This window comes from Caretta caretta, chromosome 1 (assembly GCF_965140235.1).
Source record: "Caretta caretta isolate rCarCar2 chromosome 1, rCarCar1.hap1, whole genome shotgun sequence".
NCBI classification, from domain to species: domain Eukaryota; kingdom Metazoa; phylum Chordata; order Testudines; family Cheloniidae; genus Caretta; species Caretta caretta.
In genome coordinates this window covers 162919475-162938988 of record NC_134206.1, presented here as the reverse complement: position 1 = coordinate 162938988, position 19514 = coordinate 162919475, and the positions used below count along the sequence as shown (strand labels likewise).

The 19514-nt window shown below is 44.9% G+C and overlaps 2 protein-coding genes across 11 annotated transcripts in view; one reads left to right on the top strand and one right to left on the bottom strand.

Moving 5' to 3' along the window:
- The window catches only part of TTC3 (tetratricopeptide repeat domain 3), a 132923-nt gene that overhangs the window by 105091 nt on the left and 8318 nt on the right, over nt 1–19514 (top strand). For all 5 annotated transcript variants that reach the window (XM_048866992.2, XM_048867002.2, XM_048867011.2 and 2 more), the window contains 4 exons: nt 968–1068; nt 2116–2209; nt 3052–3153; nt 9023–9450. In XM_048866992.2, the coding sequence (XP_048722949.2) occupies nt 968–1068; nt 2116–2209; nt 3052–3153; nt 9023–9450 (725 nt within the window). The remainder of the gene's footprint in view (nt 1–967; nt 1069–2115; nt 2210–3051; nt 3154–9022; nt 9451–19514) is intronic.
- The window catches only part of VPS26C (VPS26 endosomal protein sorting factor C), a 66635-nt gene continuing 48628 nt past the window's right edge, over nt 1508–19514 (bottom strand). For all 6 annotated transcript variants that reach the window (XM_048867076.2, XM_048867048.2, XM_048867082.2 and 3 more), the window contains one exon: nt 1508–1920. The gene's annotated coding sequence lies outside the window, so the exon portion shown is untranslated. The remainder of the gene's footprint in view (nt 1921–19514) is intronic.

Sequence of the window (19514 nt, the reverse complement as noted above, 5' to 3'; positions counted from 1 at the left end):
ACTTAGCCACTCCCAGTCTCTATTTAAGCCTAAATTAATAGTATCCAATTTGCAAATGAATTCCAATTCAGCAGTTTCTCGCTGGAGTCTGGATTTGAAGCTATTACCAGCAGGAGAGTGAGTTTGTGTGTGTATGGGGGTGGGGGGGATGTGAGAAAACCTGGATTTGTGCAGGAAATAGCCCGACCTGATTATGTAAAGAGTTGTCACTTTGGATGGGCTAGCACCAGCAGGAGAGTGAATTTGTGTGGGGGGGTGGAAGGTGAGAAAACCTGGATTTGTGCTGGAAATGGCCCACCTGATGATCACTTTAGATAAGCTATTACCAGCAGGACAGTGGGGTGGGAGGAGGTATTGTTTCATATTCTCTGTGTATATATAAAGTCTGCTGCAGTTTCCACGGTATGCATCCGATGAAGTGAGCTGTAGCTCACGAAAGCTCATGCTCAAATAAATTGGTTAGTCTCTAAGGTGCCACAAGTACTCCTTTTCTTTTTGGATTGTCAAATTTGCTTGTGATTGCAAGTTGTGTGTTTTGAAAAAGGTGGTTCTTGTTGAGCTAGAAGCCAGTATATCTGCCTTGAAATAGATACATACCTTTTTAATCATAAAGATAATGCACAATATCAAGGTTACCTGTTTTCTAAGGATGGGGATGGAAAGAGTTTCACAATTTATGAAAGTTTTAATGCTCAGCAGGCTGTTTGCAGCCACCTGGGAGTCATTGTTTCCTCACACAATTCTGCCACTGCATTTTAACGCTGCTTGAAATATCTTACTACAGAGATATTCTAGAGCTAGGTCTTTCCTGAGTAGAAATGTATTTCACTGCATCATAAAACCACAGCTCAGCATGTTTACTGAAGACCAGATTGAGGCTGAATTTAGATTAATAATTACTTAGTTTTAACTGCTTGTGCTAAGGAAAATGCTTGTGCGTCTTTTAAGTCAGTAAATTTAATTTTAGGTGTCCGTACTTGAAAACTGGAAGAACACTGAAGTATGCAAATTACACAGCATAGCTGCAAATGCAGAAGCCAAGCTTAAATTGCTAAAGTTAATGAGCAGGTATGCAATTAATACATCACTATAATTTGTGTAACAACTATGAAATATAAATATAAGATAAGTCTAACTGGAGAACATTGTCACTATTTCATCTAGAATTACATTTTAGTCTAGATTCAGTTTACAAACATGAAAATTCAGTAATTGCATATAATCTTTTTACCTTCCTGTTTTCTGGTTTTAATATAGTTTTATATCCTCTCACTAATTTAGACTTCCTTTTATTTGTTTAATGGAACTGTACATTTCTATTAGAGATAACAGGTATTCACATTGCCAGGTGCACTGGTGACTTTAAATAAATACCATCATAGATGATTTTTTAGACAGCTAACTACATCTTTTAGAATGTACAAACACCATGTTAAAGCTGTGTCCAAGAATGTGTTATGATGCCTTGCATCAGATTTTAAAGACCTGAAAAATTAAGTTCTGAAAGTTTAGGAAAGCAAAGTGGCATTTATTAGCTTTGTGAATTACATCAATTGTAAAGAATATTCTCTTGGTTGTTAGCATTCAATCTCTGACTATCCAACATGGGAAAAATTCAGAGTAAAAGACTTTGCAGCTCTATGCCTGTTCTAGTTTAGCCATGGTGGTTCATGCAGCACAGAATTGCCCACGTTTTCCTGCCTGATGGTCTGAGGAAGGGAGAAGGACTAGAAGTAGGAGATGGAGCAAGACTGATGGGCATGGTGGAGGTCTGTTTCTGCATGTGAGGAGTCAGAGCTGGGATTGGCTCCACCCAAGAGACTTCCTCCTCCCTGCACAGCATCCTCTCCAGGTCTTGGGGTATCCTTAGGAGTCTTGGCTGTTGCTTGCGGGTTCTTACTTTCCAAGACTGGCCAGTTCCTAAGGGTGAAATTAGTAGACAGACACTGATACTTTAATTTGTTAAAATTCTGTATGACTGAAGTCTTCAGCTATGATTTACCTGGGAGGGGAAGGAGAGCATTACGGTTTTGGGTAGCAGTTTTCTCTGTTGGAAAATCACTTACAAACTCAAGTTATCACATTATTTTGAACTGAAAATTTGAAATATTTCAGTGGTCCCACTTCAGTGTTACCTCATTTGAAGTCACAGATTGATTCTTGGGAAACATTTATTTCAAATATCAAGAAAGAAATGGAAAAAGTAGAAGTAAGTCTGTTTTCCAAACACATTTTCCTGTATTATAAGAGTCCTCCTTAATTATCTCTTCTTACCAAATTTAGAATTGTGATGTGCCCAGTAGGTTAAACAAAGCAATATATGTATCCTCTGTTTCAAAGATGGATGCAAACTGTTAGTTTTGAAAATAATTTAACAATTATAAATATTTGGATTTATATTTCCTTTATAATTATTTAATACAGATCTCAAATAGCTACTCTTGATGTATTTACTTAAATGAATAACTTGTAAGAGTCCCGATGAAGCATACAAACCTGTCTGTATGGAGCCACATTGAAATCAGCAGAGGTCCATGTGGGGTTCTTTTAAATGAAGCACGATTGATTTCAGTGGGGCTTTGTGTGGGCCCAGGTGTTCGCTCACACAAGCATCCTTGCTGAATTGGCCAAAAATGTGACCACCATTTCTCATTAGTTTACCAAGTCCACATACCTTATAATGAGTCTTCTCTTATGTTTGGGGTGGGGTATGGAAAACAAATAAAGAGGCTGTTTACAAAAAAAAAAGAAAAAAATCCTAGGAAGCTGAACAACTGGTAGTGGTACACAGTTGGAGAAAAATATTCCCAGTAATCCTAAATCTGTAAAATTAATGAATGTGTCTTCCCATGGCTGTATTTTTTAATCTAAACACTAACATAGCAAAAAGAAAAGCAAACTTCTATGTAGTCTTATTTCTATGTATGAGATCTTTGATTGGTCTCTCTCAAAATGTACTAGTGTTAATTGGTACTTTGAGGTCTTATTTTGGTGTAAGTGGAATAATATAAAGGCTGATTTGTTTTTGGTATTCTTTGTCTTTTTCTGTAGTCTCAGTATGAAGAGAGAATTCACTTAGTGAAAAATGGTGCACAGCTAAATGATCTCTCTAAAGTGAAAGCTGCTGATCTTCAACCTCCTCCTAGCATCTCAGTAAGTATCTCAAAGCTGCTAGCAACTCTTTGTTTCATAGAAAGCAAATGAAACCACTAAGTTCTTCTTTGAGGTGTTGTTAATGTGAATTCCATTGTAGGTGTGCTTGTGCTTCATGCATTTGAGATTGGAGATTTTTTTTTATAAACATGTCTGTGCTACCTCATATGGGGGCAGGAAGGGGTGGCAGTGATCCTCCCTCAGTTCCCTCTTACTGCCCACTAGGAGGAGCTGGAACCTAGCAAGTGTCTGATCTGGCACTCTCTTCAGAGACTATAAAATTGTTTTTTCAATCAACTTCAAAGAAATCGCCATCTTCACGTTCTTTGGAATTGGATGTTCCAAAAGAGAAAAGATTATCGGTGACCCCCCTGTAAAGCAGGGCAAGGTGCTTCGTGACAACTGTCGCACCTCATGGTAGACTGCAAACCTTCAGGATTCAAACAGTGCCTGTCCTGTGAGGGATTGATCTCCATCAAAGATGGACAAAACCTCTTCTGCCTAGGAGAAAGCCACATCCCAGTCATGTGCTCTGTGTGCAAGGCCTTTTCCTCCAGGACCCACAAATCCAGGGATGCTTAGCTCAAGCTACGTCTGCTAGAGTAATCCATGTGGGTCAGTTTGGATACAGAGGTGATAATCACTACCAGAGCAAGACCAGATTCACCAGCATTCTCTCGAGTGCACATCAGACCCGGTAGCAGACAATGGAAAGAAGGCAAAAATGGCACAGGCAGAGCTTTACCAGCAACTTTGACTCCAACCATGTCAATATCACTGAAGTCCTCTGCAGCAACAGCACTGGCAGTAAAGCCTCTAAAGCCTTTTATATACCTTCCCACTGATTTCCCATGGTAATAATGGAAGTTAAGTAAGACAGTACCACAGTTGTCCTCATTGCTGGCTACTGACCAAGGCAGTGTTGGCTGCTGGACTTTCTACAAGTGTCAGTTCAACAGCTTAGTCAGCTCTCAGCCTCCTTAGACATGATCCACAGCACCACAGCCAGATACTCCATCCAGAACTAAATTCATTGCATCTGACAGTGTGGATGTTGAGTAGCATGGACAAGGACTACTCTCTAAAAGGTCCAAGAAATCCTGATACAGAGCAGGAAGACATCTACCAAAAAGACAAATTTGTCTCTTAAGTGGAAGAGGTTTTTTGATGTGGGCCACTCAACACAGTCTAGTTTCAGTTCAGGCCTTGATAGTAAAGATTCTTGACTATTTATGGCATTTAAAGGAGGCTGGTCTCTTGTTCAGTTCTATTAAGGTTCACCTCCCAACAGTTTTGACATGCCATCCGCTTGTGCAGTCGTGCTCAGTTTTTTCTCACGAACAGTATCAGAGTTCCTCAAAGGGTTATTACATATTTACCCACCAGTCAGAGAACTGCTCCTACCTGGGACCTCAACAGAGTCCTCCTTAGACTCATGGAGCCTGCTCCCTTTGATCCACTTTGAGAGCTGTGTACAGTTACCTCATTCTGAAGAGTCTTCCTGTTAGCTATCACTTCAGCCAGAAAAGGTAGCAAGCCTCCAGAACTTACGGCTAACCCTCCCTAAATGACTGTATCATGGGGATAAAGTGGTGCTTAGACCTCACCAAAATTCATCCCCAGTGTAGTCCTCAGAATTTTATCTAAACCTATCGGTCTACCCATCTCCTTCCCGAAACTACAGTCTGCACTGGGCAAAAAGAAGTTACACACATTTAGACGTGTCCAGGACTTTGTTTTGTTTTATTGACAGGACCCTTCACACTGTCTCCCCATGTTTCTGGCTATAGCTGGGCATTCCAAAGATCAGGCCATCTCTACACAGCAATGGATAACACAATATCTCTCTGTTACCAGCTGGCTGGTGTATTTGGTGGGAGAGATACTAAGTCTCACTCCACCAGAGCTCCAGCAGTACTATTCACATGCTTCAGGAATATGCCTAAATCAGAAATCTGCAAAGCAGTGAAATGGAAAAACCAACTGACCTTTGTCAAAGATTATGCTTTGGACTTGGCGTGGGACATGGCTGCTAAGTACTGTTTGACTGATGCAGCTGAAAAAACGATTACTTACCCTACAGTAAGTAACTGGTTCTTTGCTGTTGTCAGTGTGAGTCCCATAACCTGCCTTCAATCCCCTCTTTTCAGAGTCCTCATCTAAACATGGGTTTCAAATGGCAAGAAAATGGAAGGCGGGTCACAGCTGTCCCTTCCTTATGTCCATGCATGGGAGCACACAGAGGCATATGGCGCAAGCGCAGCCCCAAAACAGACTACTACTTTTAAAACAAAAACCACAAGAACCTCCAATCTCATGCACATTAGGCACATGTGCACCTACAGTGGGATCCACACTAATACCAACTTGACCTGTAGGAGATCAGCCATTACTGTAGGGTCAGTAACTGTTCTTTCTCACCACCACCGGAAGAATTTTACGGTGTAAAACTAATATTCATTTAAATGGTAATTCTCTTGCTGATTTAAATCTCTATTAACTCTTAGGACACTGGTACTTTCCAGACTGTTTGACTGAGCATTTATTTGTAATGTATATAATTTTTTGACAACATGACTGCCCTCATTAATTGTGGTCAAATAATGTGACTGAAGACTTAGGGCATTCTACAGTTTATAAATGGTGAGTTTCGAGCTGTTCGACAAAACAAATGCAGTTTTCTTGCACACCTGTGCTTGTTTAGTTCATTTGCTTATCAGTCCCTAGAATGTCCTTTCAGCTCACATCTTATTATATTGTAGCATTTCTGGTGAGTGAGCTTTGAAAATAAGCAGAAAGATTTGATGCTGTTTGGCAACTGGCCTCTTTTCTGTTTTTGTTAATTTGTATTCTGTAGCCAGACGACCCAGTCAGAATGGGGGCCCCATTGTACTGGGCACTGTGTACACAACTTCCCTGGATAGTTTTTGTTTTTAATCTTTTTCTGAATAGTTAATGCAGGTAGAGGTTTGCCATTGAATTTTGCACCACATGAAAACTGTTTTCTCCTCTCTCTCTCTCTCTCCTTCCCTTTTCTTAAATATCTTCTTTTTCTGTACTCTGAGTACTGATCTCTTAAGCCCCTCTCAATGCTGCTTCATTCTTACATAGTATTGTTATGGGTTGGATTAAACCTTGTTGAAATTTGTGGGTGTAATAGCTGCCTTTCATTCATGATAAATATAAAGAAGTCATTAAACATTTTTATGTAACGACATAGGTGAAACAATAGGGGTGTACCACCGAAAACACAGGCATATATTAAAACTTGAGCAGAAGCTGAACTATGTGACCCAGGGGGATGGATATAACAAATGCTGGGGCTAAGGCATTGATTGGTGGAGCTGTGTACGTCTGAATGCCTCAGAGAAACAGCAGAAAGACTAGAGGAGCAAGGAAGCACCAGAGGCAGCCTGAACAGGCACTGGGAATGTGGCTCTGAGAAATGCTGAGTGCTTTTGGGGCTGAGATGCTTGGAGCTTTGAGCAAACAGTTTCCTATTTGATTCCTCTTGTGTTCAGGAAAATAAATAGATAGAATTGCATCAAGGATACCTGACTCCATCAATTTCTTCTCCTAACAGAAACAACCCACAAGGCCCTGAACTTTGCCCAATCTCTCTGGTCAAAATGGGGTTATGATAGTTTTCATCTTTAGATCTGAGAAACATTACTAAAGGAGATAGCGTTATCCTGACTTTTATAGATGGGGAAACTAAAACTAGTACTGTTCTCTCCCTGTATTCTTGATCTTTTAACTGATTTCACTGTAGAGTAATGCAAGGAAAACTTGATTAATTTCTGAAATAATGTCATCTCCATAGTACTCTCAGCCCCAAGGGGTTTTGGTGGGTAGACACTGAATTTAGAAATCAAAACCCTACTTTTCTCCATAATGGTACAAAAAGCTGCCTTCCAGTTTGCTGAGACAATCCATATCAGTATTAAAAAAAAAATTGGCCTTAGCGTCTTTATGAGATGATGTTTTTTGTGCCACTGTAGAGCAAAATCTACTGAAGCTTTATGGATCATTAGTCTGCACTTAATTTTGAAGAGGATTAATTTATGGAACTACATGTGAAATAACTTTGTGGGCAGCTGTCAGATTATTAATCTTTTCTAAGTCTTGTACTTCTTCCATTTGAGTATTTCACTTTTTAAAAGGGCCATTTTGCCTGTCTCTTAACTTTATTTGATCATTATTGACATACGTGAACTGCCAGGGTTCAGCTTGCAGGGAAAGGGGCCAAGCGATTCGGAAATGTGCAGGAGGGGGCAACGTGGGAACAACAGAGCCACCATGCCCCCGGCAGGCCAAGCAGAGCAAGCCCTGTGCAGCTCAGTCTTGCATAAATCTGGGGGGAGGGACAGTGGAATGTGACCCCACCACTCCTCACCTCTGTCTGGGGGGCAGTGCCTTCCCTGCCCCCCAAATTACACCATGTGTGTGGTTGATCAGTCAGTTTGTAACTCTCGTGTTCATATTTCCAAGTTCTACTGTGTAATCATTCAGATTATACATACGTTCAATCCTTATTACCATAAACCAAATATTGTTTAAAGAAAAGGAGTACTTGTGGCACCTTAGAGACTAACAAATTTATTTGAGTATAAGCTTTCGTGAGCTACAGCTCACTTCATCGGATGCATTCAGTGGAAAATACAGTGGGGAGATTTATATACATAGAGAACATGAAACAATGGGTGTTACCATACACACTGTAACGAGAGTGATCACTAAAGGTGAGCTATTACCAGCAGGAGAGTGGGGGTGGGAGGGTCTTTTTGTAGTGATAATCAAGGTGGGCCATTTCCAGCAGTTGACAAGAACGTCTGAGGAACAGTGGGGAGTGGGGAATAAACATGGGGAAATAGTTTTACTTTGTGTCATGACCCATCCACTCCCAGTCTTTATTCAAGCCTAAGTTAATTGTATCTAGTTTGCAAATTAATTCCAATTCAGCAGTCTCTCGTTGGAGTTGAATAAATCTCCCCACTGTATTTTCCACTGAATGCATCCGATGAAGTGAGCTGTAGCTCACGAAAGCTTATGCTCAAATAAATTTTTTAGTCTCCAAGGTGCCACGAGTACTCCTTTTCTTTTTGCGAATACAGACTAACACGGCTGCTACTCTGCAAATTATTCTAATAGTAATTCCACTGATTTGATTTCACTAGGTCCACATGTAGAGTATGGCTCTACTCATTATGAGTAAGTGGGCACAATTGTGTTCAAAGTGAGGATAAGTGTATCGTTTTTTAAAGAGCCCTGTGATGAAAATGAATTCTAAACCTGCAGAGCCTTTCAGCATGGTGAATACGGCAACCATTTATTTCTTTAAATAAAAACCCCTATATGGCTAAAGTTTTTAAATATACTCCTTTAAAAACCCCACTTTTAAATGCCTCCAGTTGGTGGCTTTCTTGCCCGCCATCTTGGAATCGTTAACGAAGAAATGCCCACAGCCACTTTCAAAACATTTCTTCTGTAAAACCATGATGACTGGCCAGGACCATTTCTGTAGCTAAAACCATGGGAACTCTGTATAAGTTAAAATAACGGTAAGGGTTGCATTTGTGTGCATGTTGTATTTTAATTAGGTTTGGAACAAATCTTGTCTATAGGTACTGCACAATTATCAGATTTCACATGTATTTTGCATGATTTCGCATGTGTGCTACAAACAGGTTATCCCGTGGGGTAAATCAGGTCAGGATGAAGTGTCGTCTTTTACTGTGTATTTCCTTCTTAACTGCCTAAGTTAAGTACAGCCCAGTCCATGAAGTAGCTGTAGCCTTAACATGTTTGAAAATAGTACTTGACTAATATTTTAATTACTCTTCATCTTTCTGGGGGATTTTTTTTATAGGTAATGCATGGCAGTCCTCCTATTAATGATCCAGCCATCATAATGTATTCATCTGCACTTGTCCGTCCCACTTTACTTCCTGCATTTTCAAGCTCCAAAGATCAAAGTCCAGTGCATTCCACACTTAATGTGCAAACTGGAAATAAAACAGCATGTAGAAGTCCTAATCCTTGTTCTGCAAAGAAAGGATCAGTGGAAATACCCTCTGAAACTTTAGGAGCATTATACTCTGATCAAGTCCGAGTAGCCCAGCCATCAGGGATTTCTGGAAGTACTGCTCAGAACATGCAGCCGAACCAAAGACAACTAAATGATCCAGCATCAGCTACACAGTTGGGGGCTGTTAGAGTGCCAAACAAGAAGGCACTTTCAAAAGCACTGGATAATATCATTGAGCGTCTAATGGCTATATTTCCACACTATACAAGGTAATACTGTTTTAAAAGGTTTTTTTTCTTTTTTGACTTCTAACATGTGCTGGGTTTCTTGGCAGCGAATCTCCTCATATTTTAGCTGGGAGCAGGATAAGCTCTTGGGTGATTTTTCTCCCTGTCTGGGGTTTCTTATCTTCCCATTAATCTTGTAAAATGTTCAGCTGAAGTAGGATTCTCTCCGGGTACATGAGGCTAAATTTAATAGCATTTGAGTCTAATGCGGTTAGGAATGGGGCAGCATACTTGCTGAAGTGTGCAGGATAGAGCCCACTCTGAGGTGACATGATGGCTGCTAAAGTGTGCAAGAGAGAGGAGGATCCTCCTTTAGACTTCACAAAGTGAGTGGGATGTGGTATTTTGATTATACCTAGCCACATGCTCCAGATTATGGAATTTATGCATGCTGTTACCAATTTGCTACTAGTCCTGACAAAGGTGACATGTCCACTCCACCCAACCCCCAATCTTCTTTCCTCTCTTAATAAGAGAGGAAATTCTGTAACCAGGACCTTATATTATTCATAGAAAGTTATGATTACAATGTCAGATACACATTCTTAACTTTGCTTCCTTTTGTGTGTTTATACATTGACAGTCTAAAGCATTACATTATTTTTAAACACAATGCAATGCTACCCTAATTTTCTACGTCATGTGCTACTGTGTGTCAGTCCATTAGTCATTTATATGCAAATACTCAACAATAGTTACACAACATACAACAGATTAAGTATATACCATAGAAGTAATAGAAAAAAGTCCTGTTTAAAGTATTTATAGACCACCTAAACTTGCAGCCATTAGCTTTAGAGTTATTTGCTTTGACCCCTAATTTGCACCTGCAGTTAGCTGTGCTTCTGCTTCAAAAAAGACAAAATTATTCAGTACCTACCATAGATATCTTATATGCTAATTATAGTCATCTCTCAAAGGTACAGTGATCTATTACAGCAAACATGTTGCTGTAAGTATAAAAGTCTGAATAAATATTGCAAGGTGTAGGAAATTTCATATTATATTGTAATTGAGGAATAGAATGTAATCATGTAATTCAGCTCTATGATAGTGTATGTACATGGGGGCAAAGTAGAGAAGTTGTTAGTGCAACCTTGATATTCTTGCATTTTGAGTTCTTAACCATGCAACTAATAAGGCTCTCTTAGTTTTTATTTAGACTAAGCATAGAATATTAAATGTTTGTAATAGAATATGTCAAATAAGCATCAGTCCCTTTACATACCATTAGGAATGTGACAAGGACAGTGGTACTTTGTAAAAGGCCCTTCAGTTTTTTCTCAAACACCTTCTTTGATGTACAGTAGAAGAGAAAGTTAGTAGAGCTCCTTCCAAAGTGTTGTATGTATATAGTATTTAAAAATTAGTATACATCCAAGAAGCATGCTAGAATAAACACTGAAGATGAGGCAAAACCACTCATTCAGGTTAGAAGTGTATTTTATTTTATCTCTTGAAAAAATTAACAAAAATTATCATAAAACATAGGAACAAAGTAATTCCAAAAGTAAGATTTTTGTCCTAGTACAAAACCCATATAGGCTATTTCACCTGACTGTTCTGAAATCCCAAAATCGGCTAGGTAAATAGCAGTTTAGTGTATACACTTTTTATGGATTTATAACTTCTGGTGCCAACTCAGGTAGTATGATTTAAAAAAAAATCACCTATGCAGTTCTGTTATAAATTTCTGAAATTTTTTAGCTTGGTATTTCTGCAGCCCAAGTTCTAAGGGCTAGTCTCCTCCTGTCTGTAATTTCCCAGAGCAGTTCATTTCTGTAACACAGCTCTAGCTGATTACATCCCCTACTGTAACTTGCCACCAAGTCTTCACTACCATAGTAACAGTTCACTTTACTTCCAATCGTTTCTTTGCCGGCCTTTTTTTAAAATTTTTTGGCTAGAAGTAAGTGACCTTTCCTCTCCCTTTCTTATTCTCCTCCCCTGGATCAGGTAAAGAGCATCATGATGGCGTCAGCCACCTTGATCCAGCATAGCAGGTCTCTTCCATAAACACTGGTTAAATCTAAGCAGTGTTCCGTATGTGAGGCAGCATTTACAGGATCTTCAGAGGGCAAATTAATGCTGTCTATTCTCTGCCAGGACATGGGGTTCAGGGCAGGGGAGACCTGACATGCCTGTCCGAGGAGCCATGACTCCAATGTAGAAAATCCCACCCAAGAGACAGGTTATTGGGGTGGGGGGAGAGAGAGCCAAAGACGAGGACACCAGCCAGACAGCAAAGGGGTTAAGTCCTGGGGCAGACCCTGGTTAGAATGAAAAAACAATGGGCATCAGTCCCATCCCCCCCCACGCCCCCCCCAAAAAAATACAGAAGTGGATCGTAAATTTCCTAGGAAAAGAAACAGGATTCCTACATAGCTCTCCTTCCCACACAAAACTAGACACTAGCAATGAGACCCCATTCCCAGGTAGAGGGGAAGATAAGAGATATTTCCAGGGGACTCAAGAAACATTACCCCAGCTATAGCCTGGTGACAACTCCTGCTGAGCAGATAAAAAGGGCCAAAAATCCAAAAAAATTAGAAGAAATAGAAGAGTATTTCTCCTCTGACTCAGGCTCTGCCGCCTCTGATGAGGAAGGAGAGTTCTCACATTCAGGCTCTCTGCAGGGCATGGAAAACATGCAAAGGTTTTTCACCCTCTGATAAATTCGAGACCACAAGCAGAAAGGTTGCATCTGCTCTCCAGATCAGCCAGAACTGGCACATAAGGACAAGCCTAAGGGCAAATACCTGCCTTCCAAATCCTCACTTCAGACAGCAATCCCACTGCACCCTTTTGAGGATGTGAACAGGGAGGAATGGGAAATGCCTGAGAAAGCTAAGTGCATAACCAGGTGTGCATTTAGATAAAAGTTGCAAGCACCAAAAATCGCCATTACAGAAATACAAAAAGATGATACTAGAGTGGCATCTCTAGCAAAAGAAATGGTAATCCTAGGTGAAGAGGATTTCTCTCCCAATGATACGAAAAGGTAAAAGCCACCATAAAAGGAACTTTGAGACATCCTTGGCCAAAAGAACCATCCTGACTTCTGGTCTATCTAAAGAAAATAACCCCAGCAACAGACTTTATGGCAGATACCTCAGTAGATGCAGTAAGATTCTCAGATACTGCCATGGCATCACATCTAACTGTGTCCTGGACTACAGATGCCTGCTCCAAACAAATTCTGTGCTCACCCAAATACACAGGTTGTCTCCTGTCTGGAAAAAAATTGTATTAAGTTGTGGCAGACAGCACTTCCAAACCAAAGCAGTCCCTCCCCACATAGTGTGTAGAGAAGGAATTACAAGCCCAGTAATATGCAGAAATACTCCTTGAATTTTCCGTTTCTCAGGAGAATGGTCTCTATTGACCACAGACAAGTGGGTGAGAAATAAGAGTTCTTCGAGTGATTGTTCATGTCCATTCCAAGCAGGTGTGTGCACACCGCATGCACGACAGCCAGAAGATTTCTCCCCTAGCAGTGGCTGTAGGGTTGGCCTGGGCGCCCCCTGGAGTGGCGCCTTCATGGCGCCCAGTATAGGGGCCTGCTGCCCCCTCACCCTCTGTTTCTTCTTACCGCCCGTGACGGCTAGCTGGAACTTTGCTCGCTCTTACAGCAAGCACCTTAGCAGTGTCTTTTGTTCCTAGTGCACATAGTTCAATAGTTGTTCTCTATAGTTATAGTTTTTTCATATAGTTAGTAGATTGTTAATCCTTCGTTTCCCCTTCGGGGGTATGCCCGGGTCTCTGGGGTTTAAACTCTGCAAGTCCTGTGGAAAATTTATGCCCAAGAGTGATCCTCACTCGTCTTGCTTGCGGTGCCTTGGTGAGACTCACCAAAAGGACAAGTGGCGCATTTGCAAGAGTTTCCGCCCAAGAACCCTTAAGGACAGAGAGCAGAGGCTAAAACGCCTGCTCATGGAGACGGCATTCAGATGGCAATCCGACTCGGGACCCAATGACCCAGCACCAAGCACATCCTCTTCGGTGCGCAGTGCTCCAGCACCAACAGCTCACGAAATGCACCCGGCTAAAGACTCTAAAGCCCATGAGCACTGTCACGGCTCGGGCCATAGGGCGTCTACCTCAGTTCAGCACTGTCTCCATCTCTGGTGCCAGTAAAAAAGAAGAGGCCAGTGAGGGACCCATCACCCCCCTCGAAACCTAAAGGGCCGGCGGTGTCCACGAGTGGCTCGGGACAGACCGACTCTGCCTTGCTTCTGTCCAGGGTTTTGTCGACTCCTGTGCCGGCTGGGGTCCAGTCGAATCCGAACCCTCCTCGGTCCCTGGACCATCTGGTGGACCTACAGCCACCATCGACGCCGGAGGCATTGGAGGTGGCAACGGACCTGATGCACCTCCCGGTGCTATCCTCCCCTGCAAAGGAGGGACAATTCGCCAGCAACTGCACGCCCCCTGTTTCACTTCAGGGGTAAGCCAGCCATGATGGCCCATCGGTCTCCATCTCCGGCACCGTCTGCACAGGTGCAGGAAGCACACTGCTCCCCAGAGTCAAGTAGTCATCCGTTGGCGACCCAGGGGAACTGCTTCTCCGGGGTCTTCTTACTTGGAAACCTCGGGGTCGGAGGTGGACTCAGCTCGATCCAGCAGATTGCGGAACAGGAGGTCCAGGTCCCAGCGGAGTCACCAACCATACCCGGCACTGTAGCAGCAACAGTGGCAACCACCTGCACAATGGCCCTTCTGGACACCCTGAGCGTACCGTCAGAGCCAAGGTCAAGCCCACGGCCCGCGCTCCAGAACAGTGTCTGTGTCCTCAGCGTCGTTTGTGCCACAGTTGGGAGGGGTCGCACTGATTCAGATAGCTTTGGCACCAGTACCTCAGCCAGCTCCATCACTGGCTCTCCAGGTGACGCCACCGGTGGAAGCCTCAGCTCCATCCCTATCGACCCCGTCGGTCTCGGTCCCGCCGGATTTGTCTGCTCCGGCACCGGATGCCATGCCGAGTTCTTCATCAATACCAGGTCCACAGCCTGAGTACCGCATGCTGAGGGACCTCAGGGGGGTGGAGGGTAGTGAACTGGGCCCACCTCCTGTTCTCTCTTCCTCGTCCTCACCTGATGAAGTGGTTGCGGGGACTTAGATGGCCCCAGCTTTGGAGGACAGCTGGGTTCTTCCAACAGCTTTTGAGGCAGGCTGCCCAAAGCCTGGGGACTCAGGCAGAGGAGGAGGAAGAGGATTTAGACCCTGTCATAGATATCCTGGCTCCCTCCGGCCCATCCAGGGTTGCATTACCACTTATCAAGTCAATAATGGAGACAGCGAAGAACTTGTGGCTTCTCTGGCACCTACTGCCAAGAAATCTGAGCACCGCTACTTTGTTTCCTCTAAAGGGTATGACCATCTCTACACCCACCCTCCTCTGGACTCTTTGGTGGATAGAGACGGATAAGAGGATAAGAGACTTCACAGCTTGAAGGACTCGAGGGCTACCCTTCGTTCGCTGGGGCTTCACACGCCTGCTACCCAGCGCAGGCATTTTAGGCCTCAACCTGCCTCTCGTCCTTACCAACCCCAAAATTGCCAGGACGCTCAGCATAGGCGAAATAGAAGCATTCGGAGGAAGCAACGCCCTCCCTCTGGACAAAGCTCTGGCCAGCCCAGGGCCCCTCTGGGCTCTAGACCACCCTTTTGAGGGTACGGTCGAGGACGGTTTGCCAGTACAACCTTTGGATCCTTCCCATCTTACTTTCTCGTCCCGTCTATCCCCTTTCTACCGTGCCTGGTCCTGAATTACTTCAGACTGATGGGTGCTCCGCACGGTAGAGAGGGGATATTCCATCCAACTCTGTACCTTCCCACCCCCCTCCCCCAACCCTCTTCCCCGTCCCTCTTCAGGGACCCCTCTCCCTGAACAACTTCTAATTCAAGAGGTGCAGTCCCTCCTCTCAATAGGGTCAGTGGAGGAGGTTCCTCAGGAGGTAAGGGGCAAGGGTTTCTACTCCCGGTATTTCCTAATACTGAAGGCCGGGGGGGGGGGCCTCAGAGCAATACTGGACCTGCGACAGCTCAACAAGTACGTAAAGAAACTCAAGTTTCGCATGGTCTCGCTAACCTCCACTATCCCCTAACTGGATCCAGGAGACTGGTATGCCGCCCTCAACTTGAAGGACGCGTATTTTCATATCGCAGTAGTCACACATCACAGATGCTACCTCAGATGCATGGTGAACAGAGGCCACTACCAGTTTGCCATCCTCCCATTCGGGCTGATGACTGCCTCCCGAGTATTCACAAAATGCGTCACGGCGTTCCTGCATAAGCACCAGATACAGGTTTTTCCATACCTCGACGACTGGCTGATCAATGGTCGCTCGAGAGCCCAGGTGGAGGCTCAGGTCGAATTTATAAGGAGGACCTTCCTCAACTTAGGTCTCCTCCTGAACGAGGAAAAGTCTGCTCTGTCCCCGGTGCAGAGGATAGAGTTCATAGGCATGGTCCTGGACTCTACCCAAGCCAGGGCGTACCTCCCAGAAGTCAGGTTTTGCTCACTTCAGAACATCATACAGAGCCTCAGACAGTTTCCCACAACGTCGGCAAGAAACTGTTTAAAGCTGCTGGGACACATGGCCTCCTGCACATACATGGTGCAGCACGCCAGGCTCAGGCTGTGCCCACTCCAGTCTTGGCTGGCGTCGGTGTACCTACCAGCCCGAGGTGCGTTGGACAGGATTGTAACTGTGCCCCGCCTGGTGCTGGACTCCCTCTTGTGGTGGCTCAACCCACGAGTAGTTTGCACAGGGGTGCCTTTTGCTGGCTCTCAGCCCTTGCTCTCCTTGGTGACAGACGCCTCGGATCTGGGTTGGGGGTGCTCACCAAGGGGACCTCAAGACCCAAGGCCTCTGGTCTCCGATGGACCTCGCTCTTCACATCAATGTCAAAGAGCTGAGGGCAGTGCATGTGGCATGCTACGCTTTCAAAACGTACATAATGGGCAGGTGTGTTTCAGTCCTCACGGACAACACCTCGGTGATGTTCTGTATCAACAAACGGGGGTGCACGCTTCTCTCCCCTGTGCTGGGAAGCCCTAGCGCTGTGGGACTTCTGCAGGGAGCACTCTATCTACTTGCAGGCTTCATACGTCCCAGGGGTGCGAAACAAGCTGGCAGACAGCCTCAGCCAGACCTTCCATGGCCACAAGTGGTCCCTTCGGCCAGACATGGTGAACTCAATCTTCCGGTTCTGCGGCTCTCCCCAGATAGACCTATTCGCCACTCCGGGCAACAGGAAATGTCAGACTTTTTGCTCCCTCGGGAGCCATGGCTTGGGGTCCATCGGGGATGCCTTCCTTCTCTCTTGGGAGGGCTGCCTGCTATGTGCTTTCCCACCCATCCCGCTAGTCCACAGGGCGCTCCTCAAGATCCGCAGGGACCGGCACTGAGTTATACTAATAGTGCCGGCATGGCTGCGTCAGCACTGGTTCACCTCGCTCCTGGACATGTTCATAGCGGCCCTACTCACCTTACCGCTGGTCCCCGACCTGATCACGCAGGACCAGGGCCAACTCCAGCACCCGAATCTGGAATTGCTCCACCTTACGGTCTGCATGCTCCGTGTCTAAGTGCCGCAGAGCTGTCTTGTTTGGACCAGGTCAGACAAGTCCTCCTTGATAGTAGAAAGCCCTCCATGGTCGTAGAAAGCCATCCACCAGGGCTACGTACCTGGCCATATGGAAAAGGTTCTTCATCTGGGCAGAGCAACGCAGTCAGTTGCTGCTCCGCGCCCCCATACCATTTATACTGGACTACCTCCTTCACCTAAAACATCAAGACCTTTCCCGTTCATCAATAAGGGTCCACTTAGCCGCTATCGCCGCCTTCCATCTGGGCGCAAATGGTCTCTCGGTCTTTCCAAACCCTATAGTCAGTCGTTTTCTCAAGGGTTTGGACAGGCTCTTCCCGCACACACGTCAGCCTGTCCCTGCCTGGGACCTCAATTTAGTCCTCTCCAGGCTTACAGGCCATCCATTCGAACCTCTGGCCACCTGCTCCTTGTTATATCTTTCGTTCAAGGTTGCATTCCTCGTGGCAATTACCTTGGCTCGACGAATCTCATAGCTCAGGGCCCTCACAACTGAGCCCCCTTACACAGTTTTTCATAAGGATAAGGTCCAGCTCAGGCCTCATCCAGCTTTTTTCCCAAAGGTCGTCTCCTATTTTCACATGACCAAGGACATCTTCCTCCCAGTGTTTTATCCCAAGCCACACTCCGCCGATGCGGAGCTCCGGCTACACTCACTGGACGTGCATAGGGCCTTAGCCTTCTACATAGAGAGAACTAAGTTGTTCTGGAAGTCCATCCAACTCTTTGTAGCCGTGGCAGACAGAATGAAAGGCCTCCCAGTATTCTCTCAACGCATATCGTCGTGGATCACGTCCTGCATTAGGGAGTGCTACACCCTGGCAAAGGAGCCCGCTCCGCAGATCACTGCCCACTCTACCAGGGCCCAGGCTCCTCTGTGGTGTTCCTGGCACAAGTCCCTATTCAGGAAATTTGCAGGGCAGCTACGTGGACGTTGCAGATTTTGCGCGAGTCGTGGTCCATTCTGTGGATAACTCTGACCCCACCTCCTGAGCTCTAGCTTGTGAATTACCTGCTTGGAATGGACATGAACAATCACTCGAAGAAAAAACAGTTACTCACTTTCTCGTAACTGTTGTTCTTTGAGATGTGTTGTTCGTGTCTATTCCAATACCCACCCTCCTACCCTTCTGTCGGAATAGTTGGCAAGAAGGAACTGAGGGTGTAGGGGGTTGGCAGGCCCCTATACTGGGTGCCATGAAGGCGCCACTCCAGGGTGTACCCAGGCCGACCCTGCGGATGCTGCTAGGGGAAAAATATTCCGGCTGGCATGCATGCAGCACGCACAAACCTGCTTGGAATGGGCATGAACAACACATCTCTAAGAACAACAGTTACGAGAAAGTGAGTAACTGTTTTTTGCGGCTACTCTCTGAGGGCCTCACCCATCCCTCCTTCATCCACTCCTCCATTTCAAGCAATCATATCAAACCTCAACTGGTGATAAATTAACATTCTGGATGTAGGAGCAACAGAAAGGTTCTTAAGGCTATCCTTCATATTTTTTGTCATCCAGAATTTTAAGGGAGAGGATCGCGGCATGGGACTGTCTGCTGTCTTGGACTTCAGACTCAACAAATGGTAGAAGAACACAAATTCCAGAGGGAACCCTAGCTTTGACTGACATCTCTGTCCCCCAGGGACATCCTCAGAATCATAGAATATCAGGGTTGGAAGGTTCCTCAGGAGGTCATCTAGTCCAACCCTCTGCTCAAAGCAGGACCAATCCCCAACTAAATCATCCCAGCCAGGGCTTTGTCAAGCCTGACCTTAAAAATATCTAAGGAAGGAGATTCCACCACCTCCCTAGGTAACACATTCCAGTGCTTCACCACCCTCCTAGTGAAAAAGTTTTTCCTAATATCCAACCTAAACCTCCCCCACTGCAACCTGAGACCATTACTCCTTGTTCTGTCATCAGCTACCACTGAGAAGAGTCTAGATCCATCCTCTTTGGAACCCCCTTTCAGGAGTTGAAAGCAGCTATCAAATCCCCCCTCATTCTTCTCTTCCGCAGACTAAACAATCCCAGTTCCCTCAGCCTCTCCTAATAAGTCATGCGTTCCGGTCCCCTAATCATTGTTGTTGCCCTCCGCTGGACTCTTTCCAATTTTTCCACATCCTTCTTGTAGTGTGGGGCCCAAAACTGGACACAGTACTCCAGATGAGGCCTCACCGATGTCTAATAGAGGGGAATGATCCCATCCCTCGATCTGCTGGCAGTGCCCCTACATATACATCCCAAAATGCCATTGGCCTTCTTGGCAACAAGGGCACACTGTTGACTCATATCCAGCTTCTCGTCCACTGTAACCCCATGGTCCTTTTCTGCAGAACTGCTGCCGAGCCATTCGGTCCCTAGTCTGTAGCGGTGCATGGGATTCTTCCGTCCTAAGTGCAGGACTCTGCACTTGTCCTTGTTGAACCTC